The sequence below is a fragment of the Anarhichas minor genome, unplaced genomic scaffold (assembly GCF_050575085.1).
Source record: "Anarhichas minor isolate MPS153535 unplaced genomic scaffold, ASM5057508v1 ptg000033l, whole genome shotgun sequence".
NCBI lineage: Eukaryota > Metazoa > Chordata > Actinopteri > Perciformes > Anarhichadidae > Anarhichas > Anarhichas minor.
This window is the reverse complement of record NW_027466479.1, coordinates 5,313,515-5,336,188: the sequence shown is the minus strand read 5'-3', so window position 1 is coordinate 5,336,188 and position 22,674 is coordinate 5,313,515. Positions and strand designations below refer to the sequence as shown.

At 45.7% G+C, this 22,674-nt stretch overlaps 1 protein-coding gene across 22 annotated transcripts in view; it reads left to right on the top strand.

The window, feature by feature from the left end:
- macf1a (microtubule actin crosslinking factor 1a) overlaps positions 1-22,674 on the top strand; it is a 187,635-nt gene that overhangs the window by 73,453 nt on the left and 91,508 nt on the right. For 12 of the 22 annotated variants that reach the window (XM_076105551.1, XM_076105550.1, XM_076105553.1 and 9 more), the window contains 15 exons: positions 11,591-11,757; positions 12,075-12,187; positions 13,525-13,631; positions 13,833-13,952; positions 15,146-15,241; positions 16,625-16,752; positions 16,940-17,033; positions 17,451-17,605; positions 18,175-18,478; positions 18,948-19,076; positions 19,166-19,243; positions 19,969-20,130; positions 20,386-20,490; positions 21,300-21,395; positions 21,616-21,741. In XM_076105551.1, the coding sequence (XP_075961666.1) occupies positions 11,591-11,757; positions 12,075-12,187; positions 13,525-13,631; positions 13,833-13,952; positions 15,146-15,241; positions 16,625-16,752; positions 16,940-17,033; positions 17,451-17,605; positions 18,175-18,478; positions 18,948-19,076; positions 19,166-19,243; positions 19,969-20,130; positions 20,386-20,490; positions 21,300-21,395; positions 21,616-21,741 (1,980 nt within the window). Of the gene's footprint in view, positions 1-1,963; positions 5,447-11,590; positions 11,758-12,074; positions 12,188-13,524; positions 13,632-13,832; positions 13,953-15,145; positions 15,242-16,624; positions 16,753-16,939; positions 17,034-17,450; positions 17,606-18,174; positions 18,479-18,947; positions 19,077-19,165; positions 19,244-19,968; positions 20,131-20,385; positions 20,491-21,299; positions 21,396-21,615; positions 21,742-22,674 lie in introns of those variants that run through there. The other 10 variants (XM_076105555.1, XM_076105540.1, XM_076105542.1 and 7 more) reach the window with 2 other exon arrangements.

Here is a 22,674-nt window from a genome sequence, read left to right as displayed (position 1 = left end):
AGTTCCTTGAATTAGAACTCTCTTGGAAGAATACATAATGCTTTTAGTCCTATTTAGAACATCGGGCAGTGGTGCTCTTCAGCCTCTTGTGGCCGACCTGAGTACTACAACATCTAACACTTTAAAAATGATCCCGCCAAAAATACATTCACCTGCCAAAACTTGGACAATTCTGGCAATTCCTTTGTTTCACCTGTCGCTTAACAATTTAGGCCAGAATAACAAGATTTTTTTTTCTCACATCCCTTTCAGGCTCCCGTAGTAGTGGGCTAATACAATTATTCAAATTTTCTTTGAATATAATAACATAAAGACTCGGCATCTTAAAGCTCCTCTGAGTGCAGATGGAATATAAACTTATTATAATTAAAATGTAAAGATCAATCGCTGTGCTTCAGAGCACATTACTGTCAACAGAGCTGCTAGATATTTGATGAAAAGAGCTTCTGAAAGTATGTCATGCAGCGGTTGTGCAGCGGTTGTGCTGGGTTCAGACGGAGGCTGCAGTCTGATTACCTCTCAGCAGTCTGATGCTGTCGATGCCATGTAGCCTCAGTGAAGCCTCGGGGGCTTGATTAGTGCTTCTCTCCCATTGGTTCATGCCTTCTCCATGTGTGTTGTTCTCTTTCGGTTAATGAGAGAAGATGGATCACGCCTGTTCGTGGTCTCCATCCATATCTGTCTCTGAAAACATTCACCGAACATTAGGCACTTACTTTAAGTACCATGAGTTCATACATCAGCAGTGTCGGTGACGAACCCTTTCCCCCTGCAGTGTTGCTGCCATGCTGCACTGTACGGGATCCCATGCATGTATGAGCTGTGTTGTTCAGCCTGTGTGCAGCGATGGTGGGTGGAAGCTTATCGAGGCTTTAAGGATGTGTGTGTGTGTGGCAACACGCCTTTAAATGTGTTCCACAGTGTAGGAAGGGAGTTACAGATCACAATGCTTTTGGGTGGGACATAAAACATCACAATTTCTGTCCGGTTGACAAACACATTTCATACTTCAATGTCTATTCGGACTGCAACTGATTTTTATTTTCATTAGCGATTAATCTGTGAATTGTTTGCTGATCAAACTGTACAATATCAGGATCACAAGTTCCCAAAACCCGATTTAACAGTCCAAAGAGAACAAGATGGTCACAGCTCTGCTACCAGAAATCTTTTGGCATAAATGATCTAAACAGATAATCCATCCGTCAATAATCGTTTCAGCACTGCACTAATCGTTTGTAGATTTAAAAAATCGGATTGAAAGGATGTGTTTTGGATTAATCCAGTGGATTAAATGGCTGTAAAATCCAGGTACTTTATCACATTGATGCAGAAAGTCCTGCACATCCCATGTTGCCATTAAACAGCCTGGAATGATCGTATACAACCAGTGATACTGAAAGCATAGCTACCTCTGTATTAACAGTACAGACGTATACATTGACTCAAGCGTGTGCCCCCCCCCCCCCCCCCCCTCCTCTCTTGATCCGTTCACAGCCTTCATCCGTCCGCTCCTGTTTTTCTTCTGTCCTTTTCAACTTTCTCTTAATTCCCTCAAATCTCTTTCCTCCCTCCCTCCCTCACCCTGCGCCTCTCCTCTTCACTCCCAGAGCCATTCATAACCTGTAGCTTGATGGACAGATGGCGACTGAGGGAAATGGATGGGAAAAGAAGAAACGGATTGAAGTGCGAGCCGGCTTCTCGTTTATGTTGCGGAGACTCACCAGTCTTTAGATGTGATTTCTCTCCTGCTCGCTGTCATTCAGGGGAAGCTTTTGGGTCAAGTGTGTGTGTGTGTGTGTGTGTGATGTGTGTTTTTGTGGCATAGAAGCTGCTCACTAACAGCCGAGAGAGAGAGAGAGGTAGAGAGAGAGGCAGGAGTGACGAGGAAGCGGATAGGAGGAGGAGAGCCATGCAGGGAGGGGTGGATTGTGAGAGATCGAGCAGAAGAGAGTGTGAAGCTGCAGCAGCCGGTAGATAAAAGCTTTTCTCTCCCTCCACCCGGCGTCTGCGAGCGAGGGATAAAGCGGAGGAGGTAAACCTGGCGAGGGAGAGACGGATCCATGCTGCCTGCAGTCACCGGAGCTCCCGGCTTCCGTCGGATCAGCAGGCCTCAAACCACAAAACGCACTGCAGGACAAGACACACTCGAGGACACGTATGCAGACGGGCTCACACAGCTGACCAGGGGACCGCCCCAAGCTCGCAGGCACAAACACACACTCGCCCCGTCTCCAGGACAGCCGCACACTTGCTGTGTCTCTGGCCTCCACCGTGTCAATCGGATCAATCCAGCCATGCTTGTCTGAGGGAGCCACGGTTGTCTTTTAACCGGAGACGCCCTGCGTACTTGTTTTTTTGCTCCCTGCACGTCTTTGTGTTTTTAAGGGGACATGGAGTGCGGCCCCTCTTGTCCTAACCTCCGCCGCTGTGCTGCGTGGAGTTCAAGACTGCCCTTCACTGGACGCTGAATCCCTTTGGCTCTGTTCCAGACACACATCGGCACCTGAAGTAGGTCTGCTACTTTAAGCTGGATCCGGCTCCTCTGCGAGATGCCTCTTCCTAATTAGATCAGTGGATGTGAGGACTTATTAAGACACAAACAGGCACCAGAGAGAACGGAGTTTGTCAGGCTGTTACCGTCGTCGCACTGCACCACCTGATGAAGGGGAAGCTTGCTTGAGTAACTGGCAGACTGACACGGGAGGTTTATGATTGGACAGCGCTGGAACACAATTCCACACAGCTGCTTTTTGTGGGTTTTCTGGACTACAGTGAGTTTGATTCCACAGGTATGTGGCCGCCCCACATGATAATCGTAAAGACCGTGAACCTTTCTGCCAATCTTGCCAATGGGATAAATTAACGCCGGCGATTTTGGATCCCAACATATTGACAGCAACAGTCCCTTAAGAGGAGCGCACACAAGCTGGAAGGATCGACACGTCACTCGAGACACCAGCTCAATGGGCAGGATAACTCGTGGGAGGATGACGAGGAGAAGCATCAGGGCGGGAAGCCGAAAGCTCTGATTGAGTATTTAACAAGCTGTCGGAGTATTGGCTGAACCTCCCTGCAAGCCGCGGCAGCATTGGCTGACTGCGCTTATCCCTCACCCACAACCAATCTGGACACCGCGCTGCCTCGGCAGAATGAGACACCGAGCCCGCCGTCACTATGATAGGTATCGACAGCTTCAACGTTGATACTACTTCCACTACGAGCACCGTGACGGATAGGAGTCCCACCGATCTCTGTTGTGTGGCTGACTCGCGTTACGGATCGTACTTCTCTCCCTCTTGCACTGCAATAACATTACCACAGTAGGAGGGAGAGACATCATTAATTCATGAGCTCAGATAGCTGCTAGATCCGAGTGTAGATAGAGCTGTTGGATTACCCACCGCAAAACGAGAGGGATCTGAATGAAACGGCAGCAGCAGTGGTGTTTTCCTCAGTCACCTCTTATAGTTGAAGGAACTCTGACATTGAATCACGAAGTGAGAAAAGACACACATGCAGGTTGCGTGAAGCAGCTGGCGCTTCACTAATGGCCTGAATAGCACCGGACTGCACTGCAATTTGTCTCTCTCCCACACTCCTCATCCCGCCTGACACATTGCCTTACACCAGGTAACGGCTCACCTGCCAAAAGCCCGGTGATAAATCAGACACGTGGCCCTAATATCTCTTATTGTCCTCCTTGTGTGGCTCTGCTAGCATAGCCGTGTCCTCGTGTCCTTGACTGCAGCCACAAGTCTTCTGGGATAAACAGACCGAGCAAAGCAGGAAGCTGCCCGCCTGTTTGCACACACTGTTACACAGCAGGGCCCTTGGAGAGAGCAGTGGTCCCTTCGGGAGCCTCGGTGAAGGACGGGTGGGAGCTCTGACACGTCGGCCTGCAGCTGTCAGCCTTGTGACTGAACCAAAAGACGGACTTTCCGTCTCGCTCCTTCGGTGATGGTTATACCAACCCTGTCTTAATTCACCAGGGTGGGTTTAAGATGCTGCCATGGACAATGGAGCTAGGTGCGCTCTTCCTAACTTCCCATTACTCACAGGTGTCAGATTATTGAGGGAGATGTCAGTCACTTACTAGCCTATCTGTACATTTCCCCTCTACTGTCTTTTTTTGAAGGATGGGATTTTTGCTCTCGAACACCAAATGATGTTCGAACCCAAATGAACATTGTCCCTCTCTGATGGATTAACCGCCTGTATTTGTACACTGTTATCTGTCAACAAGGACATGGGGAGCTCCATGGGTTGTGTCAGGCCTTCTCGGGAGGGGGAACTCGCTGGAGCCCCCCCACTTTTGCCCAAGAAGCGTCTACGTTTCAGGCGTAAGCACAAGGGCAAGAAGAACAGGAAAGGAGAGTCAGAACAGGATGACTTTGAGCGACAAAGACGCCATGGGCCCGATGAAAGAGAGGAAGAGGATGAAGACGACGGGGGAAAGGCCGCACTTATAGACACAGCAGATTTTAGCAACAGAGCCGGGACTCTTACTACAGTGCCTGATATCCAGTCAGCTCATTCCAAAACTAATCTGCACAGCAATACCCTTTCCCCTGGCTCCGTGAGTGCCAGTGTGATGGGCAACAGGATACTTGATGTGTCCCCCAAGCCCAGTCCAGCCTGGAGAGGAGTTTTCTGCCTCCCAGGGGAGGAAGACACTGTCAGCGCCATCATAGATGTCTCCAGCATCCCGAGCCAAACCACAACCACCACCCCGGTCAACACAGCCCCATCCCTGGGCAGTACGACTCCAGGCGGAGGGAGGGTCTGTCGCGTTAAGGAGAAAGTCCAAGGGGTCCTGGAGAAACCTTGGGTCCTTCGACAAAAGGAGAAAAAAGACAAGGGGAAGAAAGAGAGAGAGGAAAAGGGGGATGGGGGGGTCAAAGGAGGACCAGAGGGAACTATAGCGGTGTTGCGGACGCCCTCAGGGAGGGAGCACAAAGGTGTGGCCCACATCCGTGAGGTGGATGGTAAACTCTGCGTGGTGAGGACGGTGTACCCCAGTGATTTTGGCTCACCAGTGTGGAGGGGCGAAAGTGACAGTGAGGTAGAGGTGCGCAAACAGCCCCTTGCCCTGTCTCCAATCACAGGGAATATTCTCAAAGTCCAGCTGTCTGAGGAGGACAAAAGTAGAGCCAAAATGTCTGCATGGGATTTCCCCATGTCCTCTAACCAAATCCCAATTCAGGAGACTATTGCTGTCGAGGGTTTGAGCTTGGGTACTCCAGTTCGTGCACAGGAGCAGTCCTCTCTGTTAGAGTCGGGCTATGCCAGCGACCTGCCGCTGACCTCTCCAGAAACGGCGGGCACCACGCCCAGTCAGACGGACTGGGGAGGGCTGACCAGTAGCTCATCAGAGAGACTCGACTCAATGATGGAGAGTCCTCTGTCGCTGCAGCAACAGGCCACTGTAAAATACCTGCCACAGGTTTGCCTCCATCTTACTTTACCTTTTGTCCTCCACACATTGACTCCATTAGCCAACTGTCTTAGATCTGTATCTCTGTCTTGAAGAGTGCTTCGACAATTAGTTGATTAATCCAGAAGCTCCCCGCTGACCGGTACCAGATCTCAGAGCATTTGCTACCTGGCTGACGGCAAATAATATGATTCAGCAAAACGGTGCCTCTGTTGTCATGTGGTTGTGTGTGTTTGTTGTTACCGGCTCTTAAAGACACTCTGCCTCTCTCTATTCTTTCCACCACCGTCCCCTGAGCCTAATCACCGAAGCACAGACAGTCTCTCCATCCTTCTCTCCCAGTATCCCTCCCTCCCTCCCTCCTTTTCCCCTCCCTCACCTCCTTCCATTGCTTATCATTTTCCTGACACCACAGACACTCGCCCACAGCTGACGTCTGTTAGACTGTGAGGGACAGACGGGCCGGGTGTTTGTTTGTGTGAGAGAAGGGTCACTGCTCCGAGTGACGCGGTTCCCTCTAGCTTCGAGCTGAAACTTGTCATTTTCTGAACAATTCAACTGTGCATCTGTCTGTGTAGCTCTCATGTTGAAAAAGGTGGAGGTTACTTGGGTGAGATCGGTTCATTTAAACGCCATAATCTGTTGGTGACTTACATTGTGCTCTTTTTTGACCAAAGAAGAGTTGGTGATTCTTGGAACAGTGGGAAGACCAACCAAGACGGTTTTATTTAGTTTGTGTCGAGTTTGAATGAAGTATTTGAGCATATTTCCCAACCCCATTGTATTATCAAGAAACAGCTGTGGTGCAGTGCCTCATGACGGCGTACCAAGTTGTTTCCTGTCCATATCTGGTGAAATATAGATAACAATGTGCCTGGGTTTATCATACACATCTGTTTGGACTTCCTCCTGTTATTCCTGCCCAGCGCTTCTTTGCACAGTACGTGTTTGTATTTGGGATGCGAAAAATGTTTCGGGTCTCGCTTGCAGCAAAGAGAGCGAGAGTTTCTCTGCTACCTCACAGCTTTCAGCTCTCCTTCACCTTGAGAACAGAAAAGGCTGCTGCAGCCCACTGCAGTGCTACAGCAGGTGACAGACGCTTTTTTTCGCCCCACGACGGCTCCAACCGTTTAGTTTTCCGTTGTCCTCCACGTTACACAGGCAGTACAGTATGGATGTGTGTTCGGTTGTGTTTAGCGCTACGTGTCTGGTTTGAGGCTCAGTTGCTGAGTCATGAGAAACAAACACGTGACACAGTGGATCCACAGAGATCCCTGCTTAAGAGGGGCTTTTCCTCCTGGGCTATAATGATCGATACCCCGGTGTCTGTGTGTTTCATGTGTCATGAGAAGAGTGTGTTTTGGTTTAAAGTGCAGCTGGCCTTTGTATGCGGGTGCCTGTGATGCCCGTCTCTGCATAAAAAGGGATTTGAAATGCGCATTCATCAGCCAGACGTCTGGTTTGTCGAACCTCGAGGGGATTTCTACCACCACTGAAATGTACCCACATACCCCCCCCTGAGCTGTCCTGCTGTCCATCCATCATCTGTCTGTCCTTCGTCCGCCCATCCATCTTTTTTCTTTATGGACTTGCTTTTTTTGTTTTAAGTACCAGTAGAACTATTCCTTCCCTTCTCCCCCTTTGTTTTTATCTCCTCCCTCGCTCTCCCTCCTCTCCCCACAAACTTCAAAGAGGCCATGCTTTCTAGAGCCACGGGGGAGGGGGGGGCAGCATCATGGATGCTTGTAGCTAGATCATGGCAGCACTATAGTCTCTGCTGCCACCTCAAACAAACCTCTGGGTGTTTCTGTGTGCTTGTACGTTTCACTCACGTACACGTCTATACTTGAACATCACACATGGATATATATATATATATATATATATATATATATATACAGTACATACTGTACATGTAGAGGAACACCCAGCAGCAGAGATACGTGTGAAGTCTCAACACCAGGACTTCAAACACACACACAATGTGACCTGTATACTGCAGGGCATCTTGGTGGAAAGGAGTATGGATCATGTTCACTCTGTATATTACTGCATTGTGGTCTTGTCTGGTTTGGTAAATGCATGTGAGTGGTTACGTTGTCACGTTGATGAATTCATTCGTTCATACGCTCTAGTTGTGCCGCAGGACTCATCGGACTCATCGGAGAAGAAAGACCTGTAAGACACGTGTTGTGTTATAAGTCATCTACTCATGATATAAGGACAAGATAATCACATAAGCAGGGCACGACAGTGTGGTTGACATTGACAACAATATTTAGAATTTAGCAACCAATTCTTTGCCCACTTTTTTTAAACATAAAAAGTAGGGATGGCAAAATGTGAAACCCAAAACAACCTTTTTAAAATATTTGTTGCGTTAGTGATATCTGAAGATGACTGTTATAGTCCGAACCGCTGCACGTAACAATGCTGCACAAGTGTTTACTTACGTGTGCACAGGCATCTGTTTGAGAGACAATGGAGGATGAAATTGTTTGATTGTGGAGTGAAAGGTTCGACTGCCCTGTCAGCATAAAAAAAAAAAAAATGATTCAACTGTCAAAGAACCAGACGAATCTTCCCGAATAACCAAAAGGAAATTTGTGAAGTCTTGGGAGGCGAAGTATGGACGGAAAAGCATGTACAACACCTCGATAAGTGACACATGAAGTTTACTTACTATTTACAATTTAGGTCTGTTGCCACTTATCGTATTATATGCTGAGGCTTGGTTGCCATCCTGGTAACAGCTTTTAGAAATGGGTGTTGAGCCTTGCTCACGAGGCAGAGTTGTACAGCGTGTTACACCGACAAGTCAGAGCTTCAGAGGAGCCAGTTCTGTTAATTAAACCGTTGTTGTTGTTTGGCTGTTTGCTAGCTGAATACACAGCAGGCTGAATTGGCGAAGCAGCTGATGGTAAGTTCACTGCTCCAATGACGACACAGATTGTTGGCCTCACACAGTGGCTTACCTCCCGAGTTAGTCAGATGTGTTCACAATAAGAAAGTGGTAGTTAGCTAACCAAACAATATAGCTTTCTTGCTAACAGTGTGTCAGCGCTTCATAGAGATTTAGAGTTGGTACATTTAGAAACTGCCACACAGAGGTTGATTCTGGGTTCACCAGCTTTTTCAGGAGCTTTTGACCACAACTCACAGCCTTCTTCAGCAAATGGAACTGACCCAATGTCTGTTCTTAATGGACCACACGATAACGAGCTTCATTCTTTAAGAGGGCAGTGAGATGCACTCAAAAGCTGCTGCCAACAAGCTGGTGAACCTTGTGTTTAGAATATTAGTTCTTTTACTGTCGGAGGCTCCGGTATATATCTCCACATGATGAATAAAGGAAGATGAGGAGCTGTTGCAGTAGGAGTGCAGGCTCTCTGTGCAGATGCAGAGAGCTGTATCACACAGAGAGCTGTATCAATATTCAGAGGGAGGATTAGAGGCTCTGTAGTTCTCTGCAAAGGAGGCGGAGCTCTGCAGGAAAGCACACAGCCGAATCCACCGTTTGTCGATTCTCTTTCAAGTCACAAACCCCATTGCTAAATATGCTAACGTGCTAGCTATAGCATACACTTCTTGGTGGCTTGGGAACGATGTTAAGTACGACATACATGCTGAGGCAGCCATAATATCCGCTTCATTATGTGACATGAGTCTCTAACTGAAATCAGGGGGTGAACAGGTTGTGCGTGCTTGTGTCCATATTCTCCTCTTTTCCCTTATTTGGTCAGATGAACAGAAAACTCTATGTAACGTGTGTGTGTGCATGTGTGTGTAGACCCTCTTACTGTTTGCAAAGAAAATGATGACGTATAGAAGTGTGCACATGCAGTTTGGGAAGAGAAGTGGAAAGAATACATTAGTAAGTGGCTCAATATTTCGTGGGCAGATATAAACATGTATTTTGTGGAGAAACCGAGCATCTACAGAACGTCAGATAGCGTGACATATACTGTGTACTCGGAGGTTCTAGCTGTTGAAAACCCCGACAGAACATGGAGGTGTCCTCGTAAAAGCCTTCGATCTAGTTTTAAATTGATGCTTATGTGTTTATTATCTACTGCAAATATTGAAGTAAGTTACCGCGGACGCATTGGGCTAGAAGTCAGCAATTAACACGGTCACCAGTTGTTAGGAAACTCCTGTTGCTCGGAAAGGTTGTGATCCTGTTGGAAATCTGTAGAACTCCAGTCTGCTGTTTGAATATCACGCATACTGTTGATGATGTCTGTTGTGAGATGGTCTTTATATTAGTGTTACTTCTGTCAGATATTTATGTTTTTAGTATGAGTCCCGTGTAAAATGTCCTTGATTGTTTTTTATCATATTTAGTCAACCTCGTCCTGTTTTTTTAGTTGACTAGAAACTTCTGGGCATTGTAGTCTTATCTGTCAAAGAAAAGCATAATTATTTAGTTTAGTTTTAGTCATCAGATTATATTTAAAGAGAGATTAGTGGAGTTTATCTTTTTTAAATTCCATTTCAGTCCCGTCTCTTTTCGATGAAGAGCGCTGCATGTTGATATCGTCGCCTGTCGTGTTTAATGAAGTCGGTGCCGTCGTGTCATCGCCTCGTTTTAGTCGTAGGACAAAAAGGTCGTAGACGAACACATTTCGTCACAGTTTTCTCTAATGGAGTAAACACTGGTGTGTTTGTGTTATTCACATTATGTCCTCGTTAACAGTTGGTTAATCTCTGATTCTGTCTTTGTCGTTGGCTGAACACGAAGTTGAACAAATAGTACTTTGTGTGAAACCACATGCAGTTGCTCCTCCGCTGCTGGCCTTTCTCTTCTCGTCTTGCTTCTCATGTCTTTATTGGCTGTTGCTGTGCTCTCCTTGCACACACTGAACTTTCATACCGCACTGTATTAGCAACAGGGAGAGAGCCGGTGCCAGAGGGAGGAGTGTTGGACGGTGAGTGAGGGAAGAAGGGATAACAGGAGAATACTGATGACGGTCACTACGTATACATCACTCTGCCTCTGTGGCCGTGGACAGTTGGACCTAAAGAGAGCTAATTGATGGGATGAAGGACACAGAGGGAAAATGGCCGATGTGGTGGTGTAGCTCAGTGAACAGAAGACATAGATGAAGTAGCTGTCAGTCTCCATGGAAGCCTGGTTTCTCTCCAGGCCTTCAGTAAACATGGACTTCATCTTTTTCAGGGGCTTTCAGGAGCTGTGATGAACAGAATCTGTTGTTTCTCCTCAGTCAAATAGTACAGTATTTGTTTGCACCATCATACAGCACAAGCCAGAAAATGTAAACAATTGAGGTTGAATATTTAGATGGTGATATTGAGACATATTTTTGAAAAGCCCGAATAATTTTAAAGCATTACCTCAGACAGATAGACTACTCGATAATGCAAAATCAACACAATTTGTGTCAGAGTTAGTCGGAATCGCAAGTCCCTGGCTGAGAAAATACCACACTTCACACATGACCCCGTCTCTAATAGTCACAATGACATCAGTGCAGAGCAAAGGGGGGGCATGGATGAAAAGGCTGAGCAGATGAAAGAACACGGCAAACTGAGGAGACAGATCGAGGTTAAAGAGGAGGAGAGGCGGGACAGAAGGAGGGGGGGGGTACACGAGCTAATGAGCAGGCTAGATGATAGAGTAAGGGAACACTGAAAACCAGATACACACTGTGTGTCTCACACACTGAGGGTTATGGATCACCAGGTAGATGAATGAGGAGTTCGAAGGGAGAAGACACGTTGCGTGAAAGTTACTCGAACCTCTCCAGTGAGTGTGTGTGTTGTGGAGTCACAGCTGTCGGGAGTTTCGCCGACTCATTGTGGCTCAAAAAGCTTATTTCGTCTGCTGTGTGCCACTATGGTGACTGGCCTAAAGAGGCTTTAAGATGGAACGTAATATGTGCAGCAACATCTGGAAAGCATTTTGAATTCCTATGATTTCTTTTTCTTTGTTGTGAATGTACCGTGATCGATTCTGCAAAGTTGAGTCAGGACTTGCAACTCAGTTTATTTCAGTACATTTGGCAACTCAACGGAGAATTGCAGTTTTTTTTGTTTGTTAGCGGTTTGTTTGTGTTTCTGATCTCTGTGCACACAGGAAACAATGAATCCCAGCACTAAGCCCCACTCTGCCTCTCTGTCTGCTCCCTCCAGATTTCAGAGATCTACGTGAGCGGCGAGTCGGGCGACCTCACGGCCAAAGAGAAGCTGTTGCTATGGAGCCAGCAGGCGACAGAAGGCTACCCCGGCCTCCGCTGCACCAACTTCACCTCATCCTGGAGCAACGGACGCATGTTCAACGCTCTGCTGCACAGATACAGGTCAGAGGACGAGCAGCCACGTTGTATCACCTGTTTGTTGTTTTGTTTGAGTAGGTAGTCAACAAAATATTAGTTCTGGGGAGTTTAATTCCTTTTTAAAATGATACATGTAATGCAATATGGTAAGACGGTTCGTTGTAAACTGCACTGCATTTGCGAAAATACTTAAAAAGTCAAAGATGTTTCTGAAGGCACGGTAGGAAGGTAAACACCACACACACACTACCAGGAATACTCACATTGAACCAGCTGCTAAACAGATAAGCAGATAAGAGGCGAAACACACAGCTTACACTAACAAAATGTTTGTTTTCCAGGCCAGACCTGATCGACATGGAGGCGGTGTCGCGGCAGAGTAACCGGGAGAACCTCGAGCAGGCCTTCGAGATCGCCGAGTCGCTAGGGGTGACCAGTCTGCTGGACGCTGAGGGTGAGACTGAACGCTCAGTGGAGCCAAGACGGATTTATTTATAAGGCTTCAACTTTTAGCAACTGAGCTTTTTTCTGGGGAGCTGTTGTCCACTCTGAACGAGAGGCTTAACCCTCTCAACCCCACAACCTCGTCTTTGGGTTTAGAATGACACCATTCATCACGGCCAGAAACAACGTCTACAAGTCCGTCTGCAATAATGCTTTACAACAAAACCACTTCATTCTACATGCTCCATTTAAAGTTCTGCCAAAAAGAAACGGTTTGCACAAAACCGATCTTTTGAAGAACATTACATTTTGCGCTCGTCAGCGTAACTGTGACGGCGCGATTGACTCGCATCAGACCAACGGTCACGTGACAGAAACTCAGCGAATGTTAAAGTGAAGTGCAGGCTGCTGAACACGGAGAGGAGGGGAGGGGAGGGGAGAGGAGGGTAAAGGAGGGGAGGATGGAAAAATGTCAGCTGTTCATTATGTATAGCAAAGTGAAGACCCCATTTCCCCCTCAATATTGTTATCAATTGTGGGCAATTTAGAATATATAGATTCTATTTTTCCCTTCTTTAAAAAAGAAAAAAAAAACGTCCAGGACTTCTATCTTCAGTGAAAAACTATTAATTTTTTTTTTGCCACAGTGAGCCAAATGTGTGACACTGCTTTGGGTTCAGACTGCAGGAAGACAGTCAGGTAGATGTTTCTGTCTGGTTTGTTTGCAGCTTTTATTTTGGAGGCATGCCAACAAAAGAACCTGCCAGCCTGATGAACGCTGGTGTGTTTAATGACTCTAGCCTTGAGGCGTTTTTTGTTGTTTTTATTTAGTATGTTTTTTAACGAGTATCTTAAAATCAGTCGCCTTGAGCTGTTCCTTCCCTGTTGGCAGATACATTTGGTCTGATTTACACGAGAGTCACCGGCTGGAGGTTACTGTCGGGCTGGTATTACTTCACATTACCTGTCACTCAAAGCATTGCTCTATGTTGCTCAACATGAGTGGTGCTATATCCAGTGCAAAACCTGGATGATGTGATTTCTAGTAGTTTGAATGTTGAGTTGTTGTCACATCTGTAAATGTATCATTTCTGCAGCCAGTGATTGTCTTATTATAGTCATGGTCTGTATCTGTGGACCTGTAGCTCCTTTTAGTTTAGTATTTAACAAGCATTTGCCTAGTTCTTAATAATGTATGGTTACACCTATTTTCTGACTGTCAGAGTTTAAATTGGGTTTAATCCTGAGCAGAACCATAAAATGTCATGATTTCTTCTACCCGACAGCGTGATAAACATGTTTTTATTTTTGCACTTTCTGTAATTTTCCATTTTTCTTTCTCCTCAGACGTTGATGTTCCATCTCCAGACGAGAAGTCGGTCATCACCTACGTCTCCTCCATCTATGATGCCTTCCCCAAAATCCCTGAGGGAGGAGAGGGCATCACCGCACAGGCAAGTCCCACTCTGCTCCACTCATGTACACCAACATTACTGTGAAACAATTTAGGAATTTGTTCTGGTTTTATCTGTGCCTGTACATTTTCTTTTTTTTGTGAATTTGTAATGTATGATTTCACACCCCTCTCTCTCTCTCTCGCTCTCTCTCTTTCTCCCTCCATCTCCTCCTCCTGCTCTCTCCTCGTCCATCATCAGGAGGTGGACCAGCGCTGGTCAGAGTACCAGTCCAGGTTCTCCTCTCTGCTCCAGTGGAGCCGCCAGCATACGGCCCTCATGGCCAACAAGAACTTCCCACAAAACCCTGTGGAACTCAAGGTGAGCAAGGGCTCTTTAGAGTTCATCATAAGCAGTTTCCTGTTGCTACTCCGTTCAAATTGGCATTAGAGTTGGCGTTGAAGAGACAGTGTTAACTTCATTAATGTAAACTGTCATGAAATATGTTCATCAACGGCCTTTTTCTCCATGACTAACACGAGGCAGCGCTGACGTAACTAAACACCATTTGTTACTATATCCACATGAAATATCGTTGATGAAAAGAGACGAGAGTAAAATAGTTATAAATGTATAAACTTAACCAAAGTCTCTCTCTACTCTCGTCACATTCCTCCTTCTCTTCCCCTCTCTCTGTCGGACTCTGAGTAGAAAAGCTGCATTCTAAATCCTTCAACCGGTGTTTCTCATCAGATAACATCAAATCTCATGTGACATAAGTTTGACTAGAGGGACACAATTGGTCTCAGCTGGACTCGATTGACTGGAATCCTCAGTATAATCTGATGAGTAACAAAGGACATTTGACAAAAGACTAAGAATCAATAAAAAAACAATTGCTGACAAAATATAGAGAGAAACATTTTGACTAAAAGTTGATAAAAATATGACTTTTTGTCAACCATTTGTGACTAAAACTGATAAGCATTTTTGTCTAAGAGCACAATCTAAAATATCTGCCAAAGTTAACACTGAACACCAACCTCTCTCTCTTTATAGTTCAATGATTCAGGTTTTTTTAATCTTGGGTCTTGTGATCCAAATAACCTCATAGCAACATGAATGCTTGTTTGCAAACACATTTGTTTATTGGAAATCAAATCCCTGTAAATTTGCTCGGCTTGTTCTCTTCAGTCCCACCAACATGCAGCCAGGAAGAAAAGGAGCCGACGAGCAATTTCTTTAATACAATGGACGACAGCAGACAGAGTAAAAAGAAATAGATTGCAGAACAGATATGTGATGTTGGCCGAAAGAAGAGAAGGATAATGTGAGAAAAGGATGCTGCTGTGATAGAAATAATGTCTAAAGACGAGGAGAGAAGGAGGAGGGAGGGAAAATGATGCGGTCATGTACGAGATGCTCGTTGATGACTAATGACCACCCAGAGAGCTTTTACTGTACCTGTGATAACAGGTATTGACTTGTGTCTGACCTTAAACAAAGCCTGTGTCACAGTAATATTTACCTCATCAGTAACTCTCTTCCTCTTCCTCCTCCTCCTCCTCCTCCAGGCACTTTACAACGAGTACGTCCATTTTAAAGAGACGGAGATCCCCGCCAAGGAGGTCGAGAAAGGTCACATTGAACACCTCTACAAACTGCTGGAGGTAAGAGCGAACAGGAGGGAGGAAGAACATGAACGAGTGAAAAGAGACCTCGGCACCGTGCAGAGCCGATTGTCCCTATGGCTGAGACCCATGATGCACACACTGTTCTGTGGGATTTTGTGGTGTTTGGTGTTTCAGCAGGTTTGTGCGAGTTCAGTCATAGGCTGCGTTTGTCTCCCGGAGCAAAGACATTTCCAACGTTTTGCTGTTATCAATGTTGCAGATTGTTTCATTGAACAGAAAACACATGATAGTCGATGATAGTTCCTCCTTTATTCTCACTCAGCTGATTGCACCAGAGTGTTCGTCTGTGGTGAGACTTATGATCCGACTAAATGTAGCGCTAACGTAATGGAGGCTGTTGATGTAGTTTGTTTGGGTCTGTTTACGGTGTTTGTGGGAACCTCCGGGTCTGAAAAGGAAGCTATGTACCGAAGTGCCTCAAGCTTGCGTTGAGGCAAATTCAGGCGACCTCAGGTGATGAGAAAGTGACTCTACTTGATTTATTACCTCAGTAAACATGAGCTTAAGGTCTCTAGTTTCAAGTCTCCCTCAGCATGATGTTCGTTTAGTAAATTATGGTCCATTCAGAGTCAAATAGACCATAAAGCAGAGTATGCTTTAGAGCGGTGATACCCTGTGATTGACAGGTCTCTACCACGGCGTACAGACACGCCCACCCGAGGGGGAAACAATCGGCGACTACAATATTCTACAATGTTCTGTGTTAAAGGCCCTTTCGGCATTTTTCTGTTTGCCAACAGACAAAAGTGACGCGATAGATTGATTTCCTTCCGGTTTAGGTAGTCTGTCTGTTCAGTGTACGCTTAAACTAAAAGACACAATAAGGAGTCGACTGTTCAATTTTCCCTAAAGTATTTGCTACCCAAAATTAGCATCACAGTAAACGTAGGGATGCACCTTTCTAACCAAGCTAGCGTTAGCTTCTACCAATGCGCTAAATAATGAATCCTGCTATAGCAAAAGCATAACGCGCCTCAACTTGGCTTACCCTGATATTCTTACCCTAACCAATCTCACGCCTAAACCTAACCAACCAACCAGCGAAGACAACGAGTACTAGCCAATCAGAGGCTGAGTAGGGCGGGTCGTGCTTTCAACATAGCAAGACTTTTAGCTGCCGCGCCTTTTTCCCAGCTCCGCCCTTTAGTCCAAATATGGTCACCTATGGTTCCAAAAAAAACAAGATGGCGACGGACAAAATGCGGAAATTGGGGCTTCAAAACAGTCATCCACGAACCAATGGGTGACGTCACAGTGACTACGTCCACTTCTTATACAGTCTATGGTGTGCACTTGCACTGAAGCGTCATGGGACGTTAAGTATGTAATCACTGTGTGTGTGTGTGTGTGTGTCTCCAGGTATGGATAGAGTTTGGTCGTATTAAGCTTCCTCAGGGCCTCCATCCCAACGACCTCGAGGAGGAGTGGGGCAAACTCATCCTGGAGATGCTGGAGAGAGAGAAGGCTCTACGGCCGGCTGTGGAGAGGTACTCACACACACACGCAGACACACTAATCCATTCAAATATTGACTTCAGCAGGATGCATGCAATTAAGTAAAAAACGCTGATGCAAGTCCTCGTGGTCAATTCCTCATCAAGTGTGATTTTCAGGAACATGCCCCTTTAATCCCTATGTATGTATGTGTGTGTGTGTGTGTGTGTGTGTTTTCAGGCTAGAACTGCTGCTTCAGAGGGCTAATAAGATCCAGAACATGGCTCTGGACTGTGAGGAGAAGCTCACCCTCGCTAAGAACACACTCCAGGCTGTGAGTGCTCTTCCTTTTACAGACACATGCAGGGGCGTCAGGTTCATGTTCGGTGAATGTTGGATCATTTGCAATATGTTAATTATCGGCCTGTTGCTGTGTGGACACAAACGTACATAGACAGCTGGTCCAGTTCTTTCCTGCTCTGTTGCCAATTATCTCCGAAGGAAGATAATCTTTTTACTTTATCCACATAGTCACTTTATTAGAAGCCCTCATTTGATATATATTTTTAATTTAAACCAAAGTAATCTTGCTGTTATTTGCTGCTAATTTAGTTTCTTTGTATTGTTTACTGAATCTATGGCCAGGGGAACACCAGACATTAGAACATTAGAACTCGTATAAAAAGAACGTCACCACATAAGCCAAATAAACAAAAAAGCTCATCCATCACCTGCCTGCTGTGGTGTCCAGGACATGTCTCGAGTGGAGAGCGGCGAGGCGGTGATGTGTGAGAGAGAGCTGGCGTGCTACCTGCAGGACTGCGAGTCTCTGATCAGACAACTCAACCAGGAGCTCAAAGTCCTCCGAGAGGAGAGGTACTACCAGGTGGAGCAGCTGGTGTTCAGGTGAGTTTCTAACAGGGAACGAGAGGAGGGTTCAACTCTTCTCATTACACATTACATTACAGTCATTTAGCAGACGCTTTTATCCAAAGCGACTTACAATAAGTGAGTTCAACATAGCTATTCAAGAGAACTACTAGTCACCAGAAGTCATAAGTGCATCTCCTTTTTTAAACAAGCATCTAAGAGCATAAACCAGAACAAGAGTACAGTGCAGAAACAAACTAATATGAATACAATAAGTGCTGAGTGGAAGGCTCAGGGTAGTACTTCTTGAAGAGGTGAGTTTTCAGCCTGATGAAAGATGGGCAGCGACTCTGCTGTCCTGACGTCAGTGGGGAGTTCATTCCACCACTGTGGGGCCAGGACAGTAAAAAAAACGTGACCGGGTTGATCGGCCGCAGGGACCTCTGAGCGACGGGGCGATTGAACTCCAGACGAGTTATGAAACTTAATTAAAATGTGTGATGCCTTTCAGTGCAGCTGTTAACTTATGTACTGTACCATTTAGGCCAATCAACTCAGGGAAAGGAATTGGTAAGTAACTATACACGTTTTTCTCACATCACCAGAGTGTCTTGCCTTCAAGAGGAGCTGGTCTCCCTCAGACTGCAGTGCTCCAGCGTCTACAGGAAAGGCCACTTCTCCCAGGCCCTGGGCACCACGGGGGCAGAGCACCCCAGCCAGAGAGCCACGGATGGCGGCCTGACGCTGGGCCAGACCCTGCTGGGAGCCGTGGGGGCCGTGGGTGCAGTCGGTGCTGCGCTCCTGCGGCGACCCACGGCCCGTTCCCAGCTGGTGGCCATGTCGTCATCAGAGGACGAAGGGAGCCTGAGGTTCATCTACGAGCTGCTCGGATGGGTGGAGGAGACGCAGGTCAGAAACTGTAGCTGTAATATTGGAGGATGCACGTCGCCATTATTTTCATTATTGGTCATTTTTTTCTGTCTTGATTATTCGATTTAGTCAATGAAATGTATGAAATACTCTGTTTACAATAATATGGAATAAAAGCAGAAAATCCTCACTTTTTAGAAGCAGGAACTTTTGCTCTATCAATAGGAAACATAAATACCATATAGTGGATCTTGGACCCTGTACAGAAAACAGTAAAACATTATTGGAAAGCATTTATATTTCATAATATCATAAAGTATGAAACGGTCAAGAGATTAAATTACATTAATATTACAATAATAACATCAAATCTACATTCAAAAGCCATTACAAGCCTGAAAACATATTCAACTGAAACGAGACTTCAAAATATTGAAAAAGTTAAGAAAACAAATGTTTTCCGTGGGCTAAAAATACGAAATATTTCGTTGCTCTTTGTGCGTCTCAGGACCTTTTGGAGCACGCTGAATGGGGCGCCGACCTCCCCTCCGTAGAAAACAACCTCCAAGAGCACAACGCCGTACACGGCGCGGTGGAAGAGCTCATGAGCAGCCTGCAGGAGGCGCGCAGCTACGAGGTACGCACACACCGCTCATACACGAACACAGAGATCTCTGGGCTGAGAGACGTGGGTTTGTGACGACGCTCTGCCTTCCTCTCATTCAGGCTAAAGTATCCCCCAACTTCAAGAGCAGTTACTCTGAAACCCTGGTCAAGCTGGAACACCAATACTGCAAACTACTGGTCAGTCTCTGAGAAAGAAGTGTGTGTGTGTGTGTGTGTGTGTGTGTGTGTGTGTGTGTGTGTGTGTGTGTGTGTGTGTGTGTGTGTGTGTGTGTGTGTGTGTGTGTGTGTGTGTGTGTGTGTGTGTGTGTGTGTGGTAACACTACTTTGTCTCCCAGTTCACCCCCTTCCTCAGTTAATCCCATTACACCATGACAGGACTCTCATGCTAAGAACACTTAACTTTGCATCTGCTCTCTTTTTTGCCCCCCCCCCCCCCCCCCCCCCCTTCTCTTTTGATGTCTTTGTCCCCTCTTGCTTCTTGTCTCATAATATATTTCTGGTTTTACGTGTTATTAATTCCTAACACTATATGACTGCATGTTTTACTTAAGTTTTGCTTTCCTGAATTAAAATACATTTTGCGTCTTTCTTTTTTTGGTGAAATACTCAGTCTTACACTCTCTCTGTTTTGTGTGCATGTGCGCATAGATGCATATGTAGCTTAAATAATAATATATGACCTAATATTCTTAAAAGATTAATTAATATCCTTGTTATGAAAGCTCATTTAAAAATGGTTTAATAAATGCAAATTTATTGTAAAATCCCTGCAAACGTACCAAAACCAACAGTATAATCCCCTAGAACACCCTGAGGACAGAGGATGTCTTTTTATTTATTTTTATTTCTCTCTGCACTGCTGATCAGCATGATGATGATGTCTGTTTGTGTGGTTGCCATAGGAACATTCGTCATGGCGCCAGCGGAGCTTGGAGAGCCTGCACGCGTTTGTGGCGCACTGCACCGAGGAGCTGATCTGGCTCAACGAGAGGGAGGAGGAGGAGATCGCCTTCGACTGGAGCGACAACAACGCCGGCATGAACGCCAAGAGAGAGTTACACAGCGTGAGTGGAGGAAGGGTTCACCACCTTCCTGTCGACTGCACACCGCAGACCTCTGGAAGATGTCTATTGAAAGAGAAACGAGAGGCATACATAACACAAGCCTCCCTGCACAGTTTCTACAGAATGCAATTATGTCCAAATATGTTTTCTACACACACATCAGTAGTGTTTACACGCACACAAGCCAGGCCGGTGCCATGAAAAAGCAACCTGTAATCTACTGTAACCACCCATCTTTTCCTGTTCTGTTTGCAGGAAGCGAGGTTGGAGCTGGATGAAAAACAAGATGTGATGAGGTCGCTCCAGGAAACAGCCAACCGCCTGTGTCTGGAGAACCATCCAGCCAAACAGACTGTGGAGGTGAACCCATGACTTTATGCACTGAGACTGAATGACCTTTAAAGATGCCGGCTTTTGCCTCTGACTCATTTATTGGAGCAGTTCAACCCCAGCTGCTTTTACTGGACTGTGCTCTTCATGATGTTTTGTTGGGTTGCATTTTTAGAAGTCAATAAATGTAAATTGGATAAAAAAAAAGGGCAGAAGGTAAAATGTGACCTTTTGTAAACCTTTTTGCCAAACATTTTGAATTATATCCAATATAAATATTAACCTTATTGCCTCACTAGGGACATTCTTGGACTTTTTAATTTTTTCCATTATTTTGGCTGTGTTAATGCATTTGCTAAACATTTTGGCAAGGTTTTTTAATTTTGAAAGTTCCACCTCAGCTCCTATAATACGTATAAAATAGACCCTTAAAGGTGCTTTATAAGAGATCGGGAGCATATCGATTGCCTCTTAATGGCTCTCAACATGGCGACGGCTGAGCTGCGGCTAGAAGCAGCACAAACCAGTGGTATTATGTAATTAAACTGGTATCTAAAGGTTTAAATACTGAAAATTAATGAATATTTTGTAGAAAACCATATTATATCATTCCTGAGATCATTCTGGTGACTTGGGATTTTTATACTTGGTTACATGTTCACACTGCCTATTCTCCGCCTCTGCGTATTACTGCACAGTCGGAACAAGAAGTTTCAGAAGCTGCCTGATGACTGTGACTGTCTGTGCCGATCAACATCCCCGCTGATGCCTCGTAGCTCCCCTTTGAAGCGTGCGCTGTATGTAACTGCTGTGTGACATGTCTCTCTGCGTGCTTTCAGGCGTACAGCGCGGCCCTGCAGACTCAGTGGCAGTGGGTGAACCAGCTGTGCGTGTGCGTGGAGCAGCATCTCAAAGACAACACGGCATACTTCCAGGTGAGGCGACGAATACCGTTGCAGCTTTGCTCCCGAGCAGAAAGTGAGCTTTCTAACGGAGCGTTCAGAATATGTAAAATAGAGTTTTCACCAAATCCACCCGCTGTTCTCCTTGTTACCAGGTGTACCATGTACACAGAATATCTCATGTTCACTGTCCTCTACAGGTCCCCGTGAAAATCATTCTAATCATGTTTACTGTTCCTGTCTCCCGTGTCAGTTCATGAGTGATGCTCGGGACTGTGAGTCGTACCTGCGCCAGCTCCAGGAAACCATCAAGAGACAGTACACCTGTGACAAGAACAGCAGACTGAGCAAGCTGGAGGACCTGCTGCAGGACTCAATGGTATCTGTCCCCCTTCAGTTTGTACCTCCAGTTCTGAGCGCTGCACTGGTCAACTTTATGAGCTAAAAAATTCACATTTTTGTGTTCTTCATTTTTCATATACATAATTTTCTAACTCTGTAATCCTCAGATGTTTGATTTGAACCACCTGCAGTAAATGAAGGCAGCAAATTCATTAAACAACTAGAAATAATAAATTGAGGACGCTTCCTCAATACCCTTGAGCAAAGCAGCTTACCCTCAAATGTATCGAAGATACTCGATAGGAAACCGTAGAAGTTGAATGAAGTCTTTATTTCAGGACAATCAATCCAGGAAGGGCCTTCCCCTTCAAAATAAAAGGTTCTCGTTTACAAAGTCTCTTCTCTCTTTTGGATACTGTTACTGGAACCCTTTCTCCTCAGCTCTGCGTCAGCTGAAAAAGGTCTGGCTCTACGCATTATCAATCTGGTTTAGGGGAAAAAACACTCTGGCGTGTTTGTAATTAATTCAACCAAACACAAGTTCTTTAAAGTGGCTGCTGCTTGTAAGGTTTTTCAACTTAATTTAGATTCTCTGGATAAATGTATATAGATGAAGATGATGATGTTTCTCTGTTATCCCAGCTTACTGCGTTCCTTCAGGTTTAGAAGCTCTGCTGCCACCTTGTGTCCACAGAGCAAACCTATACATGAAAGATGTAAAGAGTCCCGGACAGAAGCTTTAACAGGAGCTAGTTGTGCACGTATACACAGCACAGGAGCAGCAGGGAGCTGCAGTAGCTGAGGTGTTAGCACCAGCGATTGTTGCTGTGTCTCGGGCAGCCGCAGCACACCACATGACACGGGGAAGTAATCTGGTAGAGAGTGCCTTTGCTGAATCATCCCCCCCCCCCCCCCTCTCCATCCGTGTCCTATATTTGTTAGACTGCCATCTTCACACCTACCTTCTACA